General features: G+C 35.3%; 3 protein-coding genes across 3 annotated transcripts; 1 reads left to right on the top strand and 2 right to left on the bottom strand.

Moving 5' to 3' along the window:
* The first annotated feature begins 8,645 nt into the window (after positions 1 to 8,645).
* On the top strand, positions 8,646 to 9,684 carry BKA55DRAFT_576725 (uncharacterized protein). Its single transcript, XM_046193506.1, has one exon. The coding sequence runs from the start codon at positions 8,808 to 8,810 to the stop codon at positions 9,498 to 9,500; it is 693 nt and encodes a 230-aa protein (XP_046045691.1). The 5' UTR covers positions 8,646 to 8,807; the 3' UTR covers positions 9,501 to 9,684.
* Positions 9,685 to 12,365: 2,681 nt separating this feature from the next.
* BKA55DRAFT_542496 (uncharacterized protein) lies at positions 12,366 to 13,177 on the bottom strand (the record flags this gene model as incomplete). Its single annotated transcript, XM_046190488.1, has 2 exons — positions 12,366 to 12,554; positions 12,770 to 13,177. 2 exons carry the CDS (start codon positions 13,175 to 13,177, stop codon positions 12,366 to 12,368), a joined length of 597 nt encoding a protein of 198 aa, XP_046045690.1.
* A 1,472-nt stretch (positions 13,178 to 14,649) lies between these two features.
* Positions 14,650 to 17,205, bottom strand: BKA55DRAFT_576722 (uncharacterized protein). The gene is made up of 3 exons (XM_046193505.1): positions 16,613 to 17,205; positions 16,459 to 16,555; positions 14,650 to 16,400 (listed from the first exon to the last, which is right to left on the bottom strand). The coding sequence occupies exons 1-3, from the start codon at positions 17,028 to 17,030 to the stop codon at positions 14,807 to 14,809; spliced, it is 2,109 nt and encodes a 702-aa protein (XP_046045689.1). The 5' UTR covers positions 17,031 to 17,205; the 3' UTR covers positions 14,650 to 14,806.
* Positions 17,206 to 17,286: the final 81 nt, after the last annotated feature.

Here is a 17,286-nt window from a genome sequence, read left to right as displayed (position 1 = left end):
TTTTAAAAAGTCTATTTCTTTTATATAAAAGTGACTTTTTTCTAATTTAATTAGTAAGTTAGTATCTTATAGGGCTTTTAAAACCTTATAGATATGTTTTTTATATTTTTCTTTATTATTTAAGAAGATTAGGATATTATTTAAGTAGTATATTATAAAGATATTTAAGTATTATTAAAGTATATTATTAATTATTTACTAAAATATTATAGGTATATTAATAAGTCTAAATAATATTACTAAATACTTAAAAAGTTTAAATTTAATTCTAAATACTATTTTTTATATATTTCTTTTTTTAATATAAATTAGGTTATAAGCTTCTTTAAGATCTAAAGTATTAAAGATTTATTTACGTTATAGGCAGTCTTTAAGTTTTATAATAAGTAGAAGTAAGGTCCTATCCTTAATTATAAGGGCATTTAACCTCTTATAATCTATAATAAGTTATAGTTTCTTATTTTTCTTTAGGATAAATATTACTAAAAATCTTACTAATAAATTAAATATTTTAATATTCCCTTTTATTAGTTATATATTTAGGTATTCTCTTAAGGTAGTTAGTTTCTTTTTATTAAGGTTATAAATCTTCTAAAATAATAAATTATTTATTTTTAGCTATATTTCATAGTCCTAGCAGCTATACTATAATACCTTTATTTTAAGTTTTTCTTTAAATAGTTTCTTATAAATATAATATTTTTCTAAAATGTTTTTAAGTTTATATTACTATTCCTTTTTCTTAAGTTCTTTTTAATATTTTAATTATTTATCTAAGTTATATAGTTAAGTTTTAAAAAGACTTAAAATCTAGTAGTTTTATTATTTCTTACCTTTTATATACTTATATTATACTCCTATTAAAGGTAGTAAATTCTTTACTTTATACTTACTTATACTATCCTCTTTAATTAGGGTTTAAGATCTCTTATTATTTATTATAATTATTTTATTATTACTATTAGGGTTATTAGAAAAGGTAACCTGGCTAGTCCTCTAGTTAATATATAGGTTTTTCTTTTATAGCTAATTTATATTAAGGAGGATATTAACTTCCTTATTTAAAGGAAGTATATTAAAGTCTATCCCTTAATTCTTTTCTTAAATAAAGACCTTAAGGTAATTAATCTCTTAATTTATAATTTTATTATTATAATTAAAGACTTATCTTTTTACATTAAGTAATAGGTAAGGTTTTTACTTCTTTTTTTAAGGTAATTTTAGCTATATAATTATTTTTAAGTTAATAAAATTTTATTTAGCTTTATAATTAATCTATATATTTAGCTATTTTCCCTTAATCTAAACCTTTAGTATTAAGCATTTTAATATTAAGTCCTTATATAACCTTAAAGCATTTAGTAATTTAAGTTATTCTTATCCTTACTCTTTACTTATCTAACACTTTATTATAAATAATATATAACCTTTCCTAATATATCTTAATATATTTAGTTATAGTTACTATTATTATACCCTTCTCTATTAAGGCAGTTATTAACAAACTCATTATTAGCTAATTACTATTAGAAATATTCCTTTAGTTTTATATCTTATTTATCTATATATTATTTTTATATTAACTAAGGTATAGCTAGGTAAAGTCTATTTACTTCCTATTAGCATTATATTTCTTTAGTAATATTTAAACTTATATTATTATTTACTAGGTTATTTATTAAGTAGCTATATTATCCTTAGCTTATTTTTTCTTAATATTTATTTTCTTATTTTTAGTATTTTTCTTTAATTTTGCTAATTTTTACTTAATTAAATGCCTTCTTAAGGTTAAATATCTCCTTAAGGTTAGCTAGGGTAAAAATTCTTTCTTAAGTTATGTTATTATTATTTAACTCTATTTCTATTAATCCTTTTTTTAGGTAATTAAATTTTCTACTTATAATTTTTTTAAATTCTTTTTTAGCTTTTTTAATAAGTCTTTATAATTAATAAATTCCTTTATAAAGTTAGTTTACTTTATAAGTCTATTAATAGTAAGTTATATTAAATTATAATTTTACTACTTTTAGGTTTTTATATTATATATATATTAAATACCTTTTTATTTCCTTTTTTAAGTAAGGTTTACTATTAGGTATATTAAGAATTATTATTAAGAAATAATTATTATTAAGCTTTTCTTACTTATATATTTTATATTAATAATATTTATAAAATAATTATAATATTTCCTTATATTATTTTTTTATAAGGAATATTTAAATATTATCTTATTTATTAATTTTCTTCTCTTTATATAAGGGGTTTATAGTACTATTAATATAATAAGCTTTAATATTTAAAAGTTTAAATATATTAGTGTTTTTATATTCTTTAGCTCTTTATATATATCTTTCTTTAGGTAAGGTTTATATTCTACTTCTTACTTTATTAAATAGTAGTTTATAGGGTTATTTTTACTTTAGCTTAAGGCATTTATCTTCTTTATAGAAGTATTATATAGTTACTTGTGCTGCTCCTCCTTTATATCTTATACTTTAGGAATATTAATAATAATAGGCGTGAACTTTAGCTTTTACCTTTTATTCCTTATTAAAGGCTTTTTCTTTTTTTTATAGTTTAGTTTTAGCAAATTTAGGCATTTTGTTTTTTATAATATATCCTTTTTTTATATTTATTATAATAGTTAGTTTATCTTATTAGGTAATTATCTTTATAAGGATATTATTTATCTATTTAAATGCCTAAGCTTGTTTATTTATATTAAGGGTAATTACTTTCCCCTATCTTATTATTCTTAAGACTTATAGTTTTTTAAGTTTATTATTCTTCTTTTAGTTTTTTTTTTATTTCTAGTATCTTTTTCTTTATTTTTATTAGAAGTATTCTTTTTATTTTAAGTTTTTTATTTTTTAATAATAATAATTATTATTATTTTTATTTTTATAAAGTCTTTATTATTTTTCTTCTTTTTTTATAAGTGCTTTTTTCTCTTATCCCTTATAGGCCTCTAGTAATAGTTTTATAAAAGTTAATTTATAATATAAAACTATATTATATTTACTTTAGATTATTCTTAGTATTTATATATATATAGCTATTTAAGGGTTATACTATTTAATTAGTCTTAAGGTCTACTTACTTTAATTAAGGTCTTTAGGTTTTTTAGGCTTTAAGTACTATTATACTATATATTTAAACTAGTTATAGTTATAGTACTTATATCTAAATATATCTTACCTTTAATAATTATTATTATTACCTAGCTAAATAGCTCTAAGTATTATAGGTCTTAACTGCATTTTATATAAGGTATTATTTTACTAGTTGCCTTATTATTATTTTTAATTTTAAAAGTTATCTTAGTTATTATTATTTTATTATTAATTAAGGTAATATAAGTTAAAGTTATTACCTTATTTATAGTTAACTCTCTCTCTTTTATATTTATATTATTATTTATTAATCTTAATTACTATAGTAATATATATAATTAGACCTTCTTTAAGTTTATTAGCTAGGTATAATTTATCCTTAACTTTTTCTTTTAGTCCTTTATAATAGATTTTTATTAGGGCTTTATTATCTTACTTAGTTTTAAATATAAGTTATTTAAATTTAGTAAAGTAGGCTATATAAGACTTATATTATTTAAGTATAAGTAGTTTTACTATAGCTTATTATTCTTTATTAATTACTTTAAAATTATCTTTAAGAGTTTATTTAAAATTATCTTAGTTTTTAAAGATATTCTAGGTATCTTAATTTTATACTTCTTCTTTATTCTTAAGGAAATCTCTTAAGATAGATTTAAATTAATCTTTTATATCTCCTTAAATTAAGCTTATAGTATATAGGAGTTTCTTTATAAGGATATTTAGCTTATTCTTATAAAGGCAGAAGTAAGCCTTTATTTAAGTTAGGAATAAGATTATATTTATAGCTTAGCCTCTAAAAGGTTTTAGCCTAAAGGGCTTAAATACTTTATATAAGTCCTATTTATTACTTTCTTTATTAGTAGTTATAGTAAGATATATATTTATTTAGGCTTATAAGATATAGATAGTATTATAAAGCTATTAAACTTTAGCTATTATCTTAATAATATTAGGTAGTACTTTAGTATAAGGAGGTATTAAGCTAGTATTACTAAATATCTTAATAATATAATATTACTTAGTTATTAATATAGTATATTTTAAATAAGAGTTATTAATATATAATAAAAAGGGTTTTAAATAAGTAAACTAGTTTATATTAGGTTTAATATTTATAGAGTTATAAGGCATTATATTAAGTAATTATAAAGTATTATATCTCTTAATAATAAATAAAGCAGGTTAGGTATATTTAGGTAAAGAAGTCTTATTAATAGCTAGTAAGCTAGAATTTATAAAAGTACTAGTAAATATACTTTATATACTTAGGGTTATAATAAGGACTAATAATAAAATAAAATTAGTCCCTTATAGACTGGTAGTGTTTATATATCAGTCTAGATAGACTGTTAAATAAGAGTCTTTAGTCCTTATCTTATTAGTAGATTAAACTATTTAGAAGGCCAGTCTAACCTGCTAGACCGAGTCTTTCTCTATAATTAGGGAAAAATAATAGGGTTTACGAGACGTAACTGCTAGGGTCGTAATATAGAATAAGATATTAAGATAGCTAGGGAACTTAAGGACGCAATTCTAAAGTAAGAGTAAATTATTAATAAGATAGGCAAGTAAATAGTAAGAATTAAAATAAGATAACTAAGAAACTATAATAAGCCTGTAAATAGTTTAAAATATTATTATAAGGGATAATAGAAAGAATTAAATTATCTTAAGTCTATAAAAGTGTTACGATTCGTGCCCGTAACAGCGCTATAAGGCTCTATAAGCAGCTGCATGCACCACTGTAATTGCTATAATAGCAGTTATAGCCCGATCTTTTGCCCTGTGGCGTAGTGGTTAGGTGCAGCCGTTACACGATGCCTTTAGAGTTAGGGGATTTAAGTAATAGCGCTTTAGATAAGAGCCTTATCTGGCATAATAAGTATATTTTAATACGGTTTTAATTTATTATAGCTATAATTCTATCTGCTAGTTAAGCAATATTATCTTTATATAAGATTATAAGTAGCTATATTATTGCTGGCTAAAGCTTAATTATAGAAGAATAATACTAAATATTATTTATATTTTATTTATTTTAATTATTATTATTATATTAACTATCTTATCTTAGCATATAGGGGTTAATAAGTCAGCCAGCCTAGTTATTAAACTAACAATATCTAATTAGTATATAGCCCTAGTATAGGTTTAGTAACTTATAGGGAATTCATGCAGATCTAATATATAACTAAATCCGTTTGGTTTAGCAGTTCAGTGACCTTTAAGATATCAATAGTGCAAGTTGGATTAATGATAGGTTTAGGATATCGGATTTCGCTTGTGTCTGTGAGGACTCAGCCAATAAGGCCGCGCCTTGGATGAACAGCACCTATGTTAATTTCCAGGAACTAGTATGCATCGGTTTTAAATGGAACGCTATCACAGTCAAACGGCACGGTACCCCTGTTGTCTGATAAGATAAGATAAGGTATAATTGTTGAACAGGTGCTGGGGTCTTACGTGCAAGCAGGGATACTTTAAGATTGCAACCGAAATGGTAAAAACTCTAAGGGGCAGAATTCAACAGAACAAAGCATGAATACACCAATTTACATCAATGAACCGAATATATGTAATGTCTGACATTTTTAAATAATTCTTAAAAATTTAAATTAAGCTTAAAATAGCTAAGATTTAATAGCTTATAATATAGTTAATAAGCAAGTTGGCCAGATAAGCGAGTTGGCCAGCATATTGTGCAGCTAATAATAGCTTACCTTATAGCATTTTAAAGCTTAAATAAATTAGCTAAAAATTAAATAAAAGGTTTTCCTAAAATAGTATAGTTAACTTTATTAAAAAGTATTTTTAAAAGATTTTTAAGTATTTTAGTTTATATAGAAAACCTTAAAATATAGTGTATTTTATACTATAAATAGACTTTAAAGTTTATAGCTATATAGGATTTTTTTAAAATTCTAGGAAAGTTAATACTTGTCCGAGGACATGATCATTACAGGAATCAGGACGTCAAGGCTTGTGGAGCAGGTGACAGTACTGACAAAGTCAATATGGTTTATAGAATAAGTGCGCAGCCTGGTACTCAATAACAATATCAACTGTAGTAGTAGAATTGGTTTTCTCGTCCAACTTGGCTCCTATCTTCGTGTCAGTGTCAGATACCGTACAGTAACAATGTTCGGTTGAAGGTGTCTCAAGAAATGGTTACCCTAAATATCTCCACGGCCCATTTGTGGTTTTTGGTTGAGCTCGCTTTGGTGTTTGTTTACTGGGTGTCCTCCACTAAATCTGGACCTGAGCCGCTGTTCTTTCCGGCCAGGTGATTGATCATTGGGGTGCCGTTTGTAGCCGTCCACTCAGATACCATGTTGGCTTGAACATTTTGTCCCACGAAAAAAGTACAGTGCAAGGATTTATCAATCAATTACAAATATGCTAATGCGCACAACAATTTCAGCGAGCACAATAATACGTCAAGATGGGGATTTACGATGATGCCATTCTATTGTGTTCTTGAGTTGGACAACTCGGTTTAATATCTCATTTCACACAAAACCCAATATCTCAATCTTTGGAATAAATCCAGATATCTAAATAAATTCGGCTCCTGCAATTTGATTTGATTTGATTTGATTTTATTTATTTGTTAACAAGCCTGGGCCAGATGATCTGCCCGAGGCTCGTTGTGTTATCTTAAATAGCCTTCCTATAGGCTTGATATTTAAGGGACTAACTGATAGGTAACCTCGACTCTTTAGTCTTGAATTAATCCTGCATCTCTTCTAATGCTTAGGCCAGAATATTAGCCTTATTAAGCTTAACTGCTAGTAGAGCTTACTTACTAACTAGAAGCTGGCTTATTTTAATAAATACTAAAAGCTTAGGTATAAAATTAGCAGTATTATAAAGCTTTTATATAATACCTATACTTGGTTTAGTTGCAGGTAGACGAATTGCCGACCATAATACTATTATAGATATCTCTATATAGCTTATAGTCTAGGAGAGAAACTAGAAATAGTAAGTACTTATTATTAAGCCTTTTACTTAAACTCTTATATTAGTCTAAGGGTAATCTTTTGCTATAACTCTAGGCTAGTTTAGCTATAGTGCTAATAGCTTTAATTATTAATATTTTTTATGCCTTAATAAGTTAAAACTTTATAATTAGCTATACCTTTTATTAGGTAAGATAAAAGATATAATATATTAAGTACTTTAATACTTAAATATACTTTATATATATCTTTTCTTTTAAATTATAAATTAATAGCTTTTATAATAATTACCTAGTAATAAAGAAATTAAGCTAGTATTAATTAAAGATATTAAGCTTTCCCTTTTCAAGTAAGCTTTATGCCTAGGTAATAATATAATTAATAAATAGAAGAATAATATAAAGCAAGCCATCTTAATTACCCTAAATACTATAGTTATATAATTTATCTAAATTAAGGAGGAATATAAGGGCTATAACTTCTAATAGCCTTTCCTAATAAGGCTTTAAAAAGTAGGGCTATTTAATAATATAAAGCTATTATAATTAATATAGTATATCTTAAGATATTAAATTAATATTAATATTACCTTAACTTATTAAGCCCTCTTTTAACTTTACTAGCTAAAGGTTAATTAAGTATTATAATTTACTAGTAGTTAAATAACTTAAAGTTTTACTTACTATTTTAATACTTAAGTTAAGTAAGGGCAAGGGTAATCTAGGTTTATTTTTATTTTTTAAATAGTTAATTATAAAATAGCTATTTTAATAATTATAAAATAGTATCTAGTAGGTTATTAAGCCTTTTACTAGCCTAGTATAAATTAAACCTTTTATATTACTCTTAGTATTATTACCTAGTAGCCCTAGTTTATATATTAGCTAATTATACCTTTTCCTTAGGTGCTTTTCTATAGTAGTATAGCTATGGCAAATATAGCATAAGCTTAATTATTCTTATAAAGCAGGCAGTATATCCTATTATAGAAGGTAGTAAGAAACAGAATAGGTATAGAGTCTAGTAAGGGTCAGACTGATTTACTAATCTTATCTAGATCCTATATATAAGGCAGATAGTCTATTAATTATTTAAAAGACTTATTCTTAGTAGGTTTATAGGTATATAAAGGGTTATAAAATATATTAATATACTAGTAGTTATTATAATATAAGAGATTATTTAAATTTATAGTAATTATATTAAAAAATTAAATCTTATAAAGAGACTAAGGTTAAAGAAAGATAAGTAGTTATAACTTATAAATAAGAGCAAAAGTAAGAGCAAAAGTATAAGTATGCGATTAGTTGCGTTCTAGATATAATTATATAAATAATATAATCCTAGTACTATTTCTAAAGCGGTAAGCAAGTAGGAGAATAGAGGAGACTAAAGTTTAGATCTTCTGCTAGAGATAAACAGGCGTTAGGGTATGAGGCAATTTATAGGGGGTAACTGATGAATAGGGGCGGGCGATGATCTAGAATAGAAGAGTAGGGCTAGCTAATAGGTAAAGCCAAGTATTAGAAGTCTTCGGAGATACTAGGACGCTAAGCGGGAAATATCGGAAGATGTTTATTATTAAGTCTGCAGAGCGCCCTTATGGCAGACGGTCTATTTTTACGCCGCTTACCTTCTTGTCGTGTGTCTATATATTTGATACCTCTTCTGTGTGTCTTGCCCTTTGAATTCTTCAAGAGCTCATGCTCCTGACATAACGCATAGGATGCTGTCTCTCCAGACCCTCGCCTTTGTCCTCGTTCTGCTCCTGTCGACCTATCTTACTGTACTCTGCTCTACCCCGCCAAATCCCACCCCAGCCCGTGTCTGGAAAAAGGACGCGCTGGGGTATTACGCCAGCTCTAGCGCAGCTAATATTCGCCGCATTCTTATCACCGGATTTACTATCTTCCACGTTGCCCTCATACTTGCCTTGCCTGGCGCCGAAGCTATCTGTCCGCATCTTGCCAATTTGAATGCTCTGCTTTTCAAGTGGAGTACGTACACCTTAACTTGCTTCCTCTTGATTATCTGTATTGGAGCTCCTCTACGGTTCATGTCCTTCCAGAGACTGGGCAAGAACTTCACTTTCAACCTCGCACAGCCTGACCGGCTCACCACGACGGGCATCTATCGTTATGTGCAGCATCCAAGCTACACGGGACAAGTGGTCGTTCTGGGGACGAACTCGGTACTGTTCCTGCGATGGGACGGCGTACTGGCCTGCTGGATCCCGGAGACCGTGTCGGCAACCCTAAACGGATGGGGCTACATGGCCTTCAGTCTGGCCTTTCTACTGATGGCATGGAAGTTGGCTCAGCGCGTTAAAGATGAGGAGACAATTTTAAGAGAGACATTTGGCCATGAGTGGGAGAAGTGGCATCATTCGGCTAAACGGTTCATACCTGGTGTCTTCTGAGATCCATTCCGTATCTCTGTGGACACTGGATAGCAGCTGGCCTTACAAGCCAGAAGCCCAAATCCTTTTTAGGTCGAGGAGGCTCTATACGGGTAATTGGGATGCCGTTATGGCGGTCGAGTTGTTTTACGGCTGCGCGGGACGCTACATCCTTATTATCCGTCCCATTTTCAGTAAAAGAGGAAATTCACCACCTCTCATTAGCTTATAACGTAATCCACAAGCGAGCGCCGCACACAAGCGAGCGCCGCACTTCTCCACGCGACGCGTCTATTCTACATTCAACACCCAAAAACCGCCATAATAAGACATATCTTCGGTTCCGTACGAAGCCAGGGTGAATCTAGCTCTCGAAGCTATTCAGAAAGACCAAAATCTAAGCGTACGGGCCGCAGCGAAGATCTACAGGGTGTCTGATAGAACCATTTGCCGACGACGCGATGGCTCTGCTGCATAACACGATACTATACCTAATTCGAGGAAGCTTATACAGTTAGAAAAAGAGGTCATTATCTAGTATATAATTGAGTTGTATATATGATCTTTCCTGCCTAGATTACGTAGCGTAGAAGATATGGCTAACTAACTGGTTTGCATATGCGACGCGTCGGCTGTTGGCAAGAACTGGACCTCTAACTTCATTAGATGCTGGCCAGAGCTTTGTATGCGTTTTTCTCGGAAATATGATTATCAGAGAGCTAAATGCGAAGATCTGAAGGTTATTTCTGAGTGGTTTGTACTTATATGGAATGTTAAAGCTAAGTATGGCATACTAGATGAGGATACCTATAACTTTAACGAGACTGGGTTTATAATAGGTATTATCTTCGCATGCATAGTGGTCACTACCTTAGATAGCCGTAGCAAGGCTAAGCTAGCATAGCCCGGCAATTGAGAGTGGGCAACGGTAATCTAAGGTGTGAATGCGTAAGGCTGGGCCATCCTGCTATTCATTATCCTGGCCGCGCAGTACTATCTAGCCAACTAGTATATAGAGAGTAACCTTCTGGCTGACTGGATAATCATAACTACAGATAATAGTTAGACTACTAACGAAGTAGGCCTGGATTGGATCAAGCACTTTAACAAGTATATAGCGAGTTGTATAAAAGGCACCCATTGGCTGTTAATCCTTGACGGCCACGAGAGCTACTACTCTACCATTTTTAAGCTCTATTGCAAAGAATATAACATTATTATACTCTATCTGCCTTCCTATTCCTCTTATTACCTCCAGCCGCTAGATATTGGGTGTTTTAGGCTAATAAAGAAGGCATATAGTCAATAGATTGAGCATTTAATGCGAGCATATATTACATATATAAGTAAGGTTGAGTTCCTTTGTGCATTTCGCGAGGCCTTCTTTGCTTTTATAATAAAAAAAAACATACAGGGAGGCTTTATGGGAGCTGGACTTGTGCTGCATGACCCGGAAAGGGTTCTTTCTAAACTAGATGTACGGATACGGACTCCAATACCTACACTACCCCCTTCAACCTTAGCTGACCCTTGGATCCCTAAGATGCCCCAGAACCCCTTGGAAGCTAACTCGCAGTCAGAACTAATTAAGACTTGTATCTCTAATTACTAAAATAGCTCCCTGATATTGATAATTAATGCAGTTAATTAGTTTGCAAAAGGCGCAAAAGCAATAATATATCAGGTGGCCCTTTTAGAAGCAGAGGTCTCCTCCTTTTATAAGGCTAATGAAGCTCTTAGTAAACGCCGGAGAGCTAAAAGAGCATGCGTGAGGCTAGGAGGATCACTTACTGTGCAAGACGCATAGGATTTGCTGGCTAAAAAGGCTGCAGATAATAAAACACCTTAGGAAAGGCAATAGAATGGTCGTTATGTGGGAAGTGCCTGTTTAAAGTCGCGGCGCTGTGGCACTTGCGGTAAAGCTAGGCATAATGCGCGAACTTGCCTAGAGACTACAGAATTATTAGCTTTATCTATTTCTGATATAATTGTTGTTGATTATTAGTGTAATGGCGGGTATAATTGAGGATAATTGCTAAGTAGTGCTGGAAAGTGCGGCGCTTGCTTGTGTGCGGCGCTCGCTTATGGATTACGTTATTGGTATGAGAGACGAGAAGAGTATCCACGTCTATCACATATGGCTCTCGATGTGCTCTCTGTCCTTCCTATATCTGCTGATGTTGAGAGGTTCTTATCAATATGCGGTCGAATGGTTCGAGACGATCGTGCCAGGCTGGGCGCTAGTACGATAGGGATGACACAGACGGTGAGATCATGGCATTGCGGAGGCTATATTAAGAGCACGGAGAAGCTACTTGAGGATGTAAAGGTGCTAGGGACTGATCTGTTAGCTGAAATGAGCTTTGCGGAGGCCCGGGAGGCAACGGGTGGGAGGATCACGTTTACTGTACCTTTATAGCGTCCACGCATTTCCATTTCCACGTCTATCCATTCCATGGGCCCACTCTTAGCGTCCATTTCCATCCATTCCCTCCAAGGTGGGCCTAAATGGACGTCCATCCATTCTACAAGAGGCTGCGTGGATGGAAATGGAATGGACCGCCAGCCTGGTTGAGGTGAGTTAAGCTAAGGGTGTCAGGGAATCAAATGTGAAAAGCGATGGAACTGAACAGCTGAAGCGTCAGGGGCCAGGGGAGGCAAGGTTTCTGCCACTTTCTGCGCTTCACTCTTCCTTCTCCGAAGGCGTTTGTAGGTGGAGCATTATGTGTGTCCAGAACCATTTGTGTTGGAGATCACAAGTGTGAGGCGACCAAGGCGGTTGCAAGGTGTGGAAGAAGGAGGAACATTCTACAAGAGATCGTGCCTGTACATAAACAGTGGCTCCCCTGCTGCACTTTTACGACGAATTAAGCAACAAGCATCTTCTCATTTCAACAGAAAGATCCAAGCGAGGGTTGTCACGCTCGCGTCTTTGATTCTGTACTCTCTTTCTTTCAAGTCTTCGAAACTGAGCGAGTCAAGGAATCGTTGATCGCGCACAACCTCTTCTGCCTCCTTGACAAGCTCTTCCACATTGGAAACGACTTCTGCAAATCCCCTGTTGTTGGACTCAATCTACGTCTGAGATAACTGTGTGACATTTTTGATTAATTCATCTTTCACCATGGTTAGTCGACTGTTGGTGTTTTGTTGACCCCGCTCGTTCATTTCCTGTAGATTTCTCAGTGACAGCATTGCATCGGAATGTTTGTCTCTGTCAAGAGTCAGTCTTGATTGAAATCCAGGAATTAAACATCTTACGTCAATATCTTGATTATTTCGCGGCTGACCTTCTCTTCTATAACCAACAGACGCTTCTTCAGGCCGCGAAGGGTATTAAAATTGCATGAGGCCACAATGGTAGCGCGCAAGCTTCCAAGTTTGGGAAACCGTGACTTCTTCGTAGCCTTAATCTTCCCCAGAGTGCTTATAAGACTGTTTATGTAAGGCTCACAGGATTCTATAAGCTTCAGGGTTCTTTTGGGCGGTGCCTGTCCACTGCTGCCACGGCATGTTGCTTTCATGCAGTTGTGCCTATCTTGAATGGACTGTATAACCGTTTCGAGTTCCAGGTTCTCCTGCTTAGCTCCATCTACCGACTCATAGATTTCGCGGCAGTACGATATTAGAGCCAAGGCGTATTCGGTAAACTGCGCTATGTTTGTGGCTATTAAAAGCGCGGCAAATTCTTCAGCCATGCTTCTGTAGGATGCTGTAAGCTTATGATGAGATGAAGTTGAGAAGAAGATGTTTTCCCTCATACGTAGATGGCTGAAGAGCTGGGGGATTGAAAAAACCTTGGCTTAATCACGCTGCGCAATGCTCACGCACTCAGCCTTCAAATGACTGCCAATGACAGTGCAGCAACTACATCGAATCGGCTCACTTTATCTTACGTCATAAAGTTATCTTTGCTTTGCATTTTTATCTGTTTGTCACCAACACAGCTGTCACCTCTCCCGCAACCTTCACCCACTTCATCCTTATTATACCAAGATGCCTCAACCTGAAGTGCAAGAATGATTTGAAACTCTTTATTAGATTTTGACATATTTGGTGGTTGAGAGGTAATTGATTTGATAGAAGAGGTATATGAGGGATTTTTGATCCACTCGCTTATCGTATACGTAAAAGCATTTTACTCCTTTCTTTTATTTGCACTATTACGTCTAACATGTAACTCACCGGCCCTCTTAGTTTTATCTTAAACCTAGCTACTGTTTCTTTAACGGCTGCAACAGATCATTTTATAGTTTATAGCGTGATGAACCCTGTGAAACCATTTTGCTCAGAAGGCCCTGGGGGCTGTGATTGTCATATTTGCATGCACCAAATTCCTGGGTATAAGTCGCGTCCCTGCACGTAAGTACTCCTTCTGTTGCCTTATGGCTATGTTTATGGAGAACTTATGAAGCTATAACGTCTAAAATGACTACCTCCGAATAGCTAGTACGCAAGGCCCTCCGTGAGACACATCAGAATCGACACGTCATCTGCCACAGGAGCATTTACACCCATACCGTTACGGCCAAAGGGGGAAATCAGAAGACTCGAATATTACTATCATTCAAACTTGGGCATTGATCTGAATCTGTTTGATACTGTATTTAGTTGAAGTATAGCATTAATACTATTGCACTTTTTAACGAAGATATTGCCAAAGGTTTATCTGCAGACCCAACTTGTGAATCACTCTGGCCATCTACGGTCGGATATACACACGATAAGATCCGCAGATTATAAACGCAGAATCGTCGCTCTTGTTTTTGCAGCAGACGCTGTAAGAGACCGCTGCAAACAGACACCCCAGATAACCACCGGAGGCCTATCTTGCTAGAAAATGGCGTCTCTCCTATGCATGCTGCCCCTTCGAGGTGAGGTTTGGCGGACCGAGCACAGCTACTAGCTTCAGAGTGACAGATTCCTTCTTGGCTCGAGGACGGAAAGGTTTTGAGTGCCTTCAATCCGCCGCCGAGGACCATTTTGGTACTCTCCACGGAAAACTGATTCTAATCGTTGAACGGGCCGTACGTACGGAGCCTGCGGCCAACGATGGGACGGAGCCAGCTCCATTTCCTTGAATGAGGATCGAGACAGGCCTGTCCAATTGCGTCGAAGAGCAGTCGAAGTGGTCATTATTGAAGTTTTGTTAACTGGCTGGTATACACACTGATAATTGTAAGTTATTCCCAGATGAAAACTCACATAAACGCACTATTTATTCCATTAACGATTTAGTTTACGATATAATATACACGATCCCAAGTTATGTAAGATCCTCTAATGGTAAACAGACTGATCTAATAAATCTCTATTTAGTGTACATCTCAAAGGGGAACAGTTTGGCCAAGTGTAAGTGTAACAGGTGAGCCATTGAGCTTCACCCATTGGATTGGAGGCTCAGTGCCGACCTGGTCCGCAGTAGCAGAGCCGCCGGAGGCAGTGACAGAACCCGAGGGGATGGTAACGGGAATAGGAGTGCTGCACTGATTGCCATCCGCAGTAACAGTTATCGACTTGATAGACAAGCCATTGTCAGAGAAGGCGTATGAGAGCTTTGGATGACAATCATCAACCGCCTTTCTGTTGAGGAAATACTCTGCGATGTCGTCATGCTTGAGTGAAGTAATGGGCCAGTTGGTCAACCGGGTCATCTCCTGAGTAATAGTCTCAACCCATGACATAACGAGGGACATTTTGCCGGTCTGATCTCCCACAGTGATAGTTGGCATATCGGTCTGGCGCAAGTTTGCCTGATGGAACATATAAGGGTCGGACATCAAGGAGAATAGGTAACGCGTGTTATCATTCTTAGCCTGGGCTAGGAGGTCACTAAAACCGCCGCTGCCCCCAGATGTTTGAATCCACTCCAATGTGGTACATTCAGCCGTGTCGCAGTTGTAGTAGATAGTCGTTGAAAATCGAGGCAAAATGACGAGGCCATCATAGCCGTTTGCCGCGACAGTGCTGATCAAAGGCCAGAACTTGTTGCTCGGGTTGCGCAATGGGGCGCGGGTGTTATCACCAACGACGTAGTAGATGCCATTATCTAACCAAGCCTTAATAACATCGGCGTTGTGCAAGCCAGTGATAGCAGGGGGGATGAGACCATGTGCAGAGAATCGAGTCGCTTTGTCAATTCCCATCTGGGCCATCCAGGCCTGGTTGAAGTAGATCTCTCGAGAGGCATCATGGTATGTGGCATTGTTCAGCGACAGATGGGTGAAGGTGTGAGAGAGATGTGCAAACTGATTAAGGTTGTCTTTGTTCAAGAACCATTTGGCAAAGGCATCGCGCTTGGCGCAAGTCAATGACCAACCATACTCAACAAACTCTGCAGGCCAGAGATCCGTGCCAGTTCCAGGAGGCTTGACCCATTCAAGGGGAGTGTTGGGGGGGATTTCAGGGTCTACCGCGTAGTCAGGAACGCACACATTCTGCTCGTTCCCGTTGCCGCCTGTGGCAGCTATGATATCTCCATTACCATTATGGGCAAGCTCCAATCTGAAGTCGGAACCAGCAGGCAATCGGGTCTTGAGGTTATTCTGCCAGTTGACGTGGGCGTCAAGATCATCAGTCCGGATCTTGAACAGCTGACCAGCTGGATAGTAAAGTTCAGCGTGGAGTTGGATGTCGTCAATTTGGCACCCCAAGTGTATCTTTCGCTTGCCAAGGAAAAGACCTCGAGTCATCCAGTGGATATGAGTATGCTGAAGGAATGCCGAGGTCTGTGACCAGTCAGGAGCCCAGCTGAGGAACCAGACAAATTGCTCACGGCCGTTGAAGTTGTTGATCACAGCAGCAACGCTCTTGCTAGAAAACCCTTTGGCAGTGCCAAATTCAGCGACCTGACGAGTAGTGCTCGTGTCGGTAATGGTTGCGGGGACGTGGTAAAGACCTTTGGTAGACAATCCTGCGTTCCTAAATACTGTTAGCGAAAGTGTTCCCCTCGAACCAATCATCGACATTAACAACGTACTTCTTGACATTGGCAGTAGCGAAATCGCTGGTGTCGGTGATGCTAACTAGTTGTTCCACGCCGTTGTCACAGCATCCGCCAGCGATGGCACTGGCACCTATCACCTTTATTAGTCACCACCGAGATTGGTTTAACTTCTTAGCTGCTACTTTACCGAAGCGAGGGCCGGGATACTCATTGATACGAACCATGCGGACATGGAAATTGGCCTGGTACTCATAGAGGGTGGTCCACTGAGTATCAGTAAGAGCGCTGTGCCAGTTGCCATCGTAATTGTACGAGACAGAGCCAATGACGATGATGCCACCGTATTTGCCGTGCGAGGCAGACGAGTTCATGGTTGGCAGATCAATGCCGGCTTGAGGAACCAAGAGATTCTCGAAGGGAATGCCATAACCCTGAAGACCTAAACTAGCAGTCGAGGCCGAATACTCATCAGGGGCAATGATGAGGACTGTAGAGTCCAAGGTAGCAGCGGAAGCAACAGTGACAGGAGTATCAGAAGATGTCTGAGCGTCGCTAGCTCCCAGTAAACCGAGGGCAGCGACGACAAAGCCTATAATGGAACGCATTACGACTTTGGTATCGAAAAATGACAGAATGAGTGACGAAGTAACGACAAAAACTCAAAGGGTGACAACACAGGACGAGCCTTTAAGGAAAGTGGAGTTATTAAGCCAGATGAAAGAGTGATGATGAAGAAAAGAGTGATAAACGAGTGGTGAGTGAAGGAGGCTGAATCTCAGCGTATGGCTTCCTTAATAAAGACACAAGCCTAGAGTAGAGAACAGAGGACTAAAAAGGTTCACAACGGCTCAAATTGTCAGG

Source organism: Fusarium redolens (assembly GCF_020744475.1).
Source record: "Fusarium redolens strain MPI-CAGE-AT-0023 chromosome Unknown BKA55scaffold_14, whole genome shotgun sequence".
Lineage (NCBI taxonomy): Eukaryota > Fungi > Ascomycota > Sordariomycetes > Hypocreales > Nectriaceae > Fusarium > Fusarium redolens.
The sequence above is the reverse complement of the archived record's forward strand: the minus strand, read 5'-3'. Positions and strand labels throughout refer to the sequence as shown.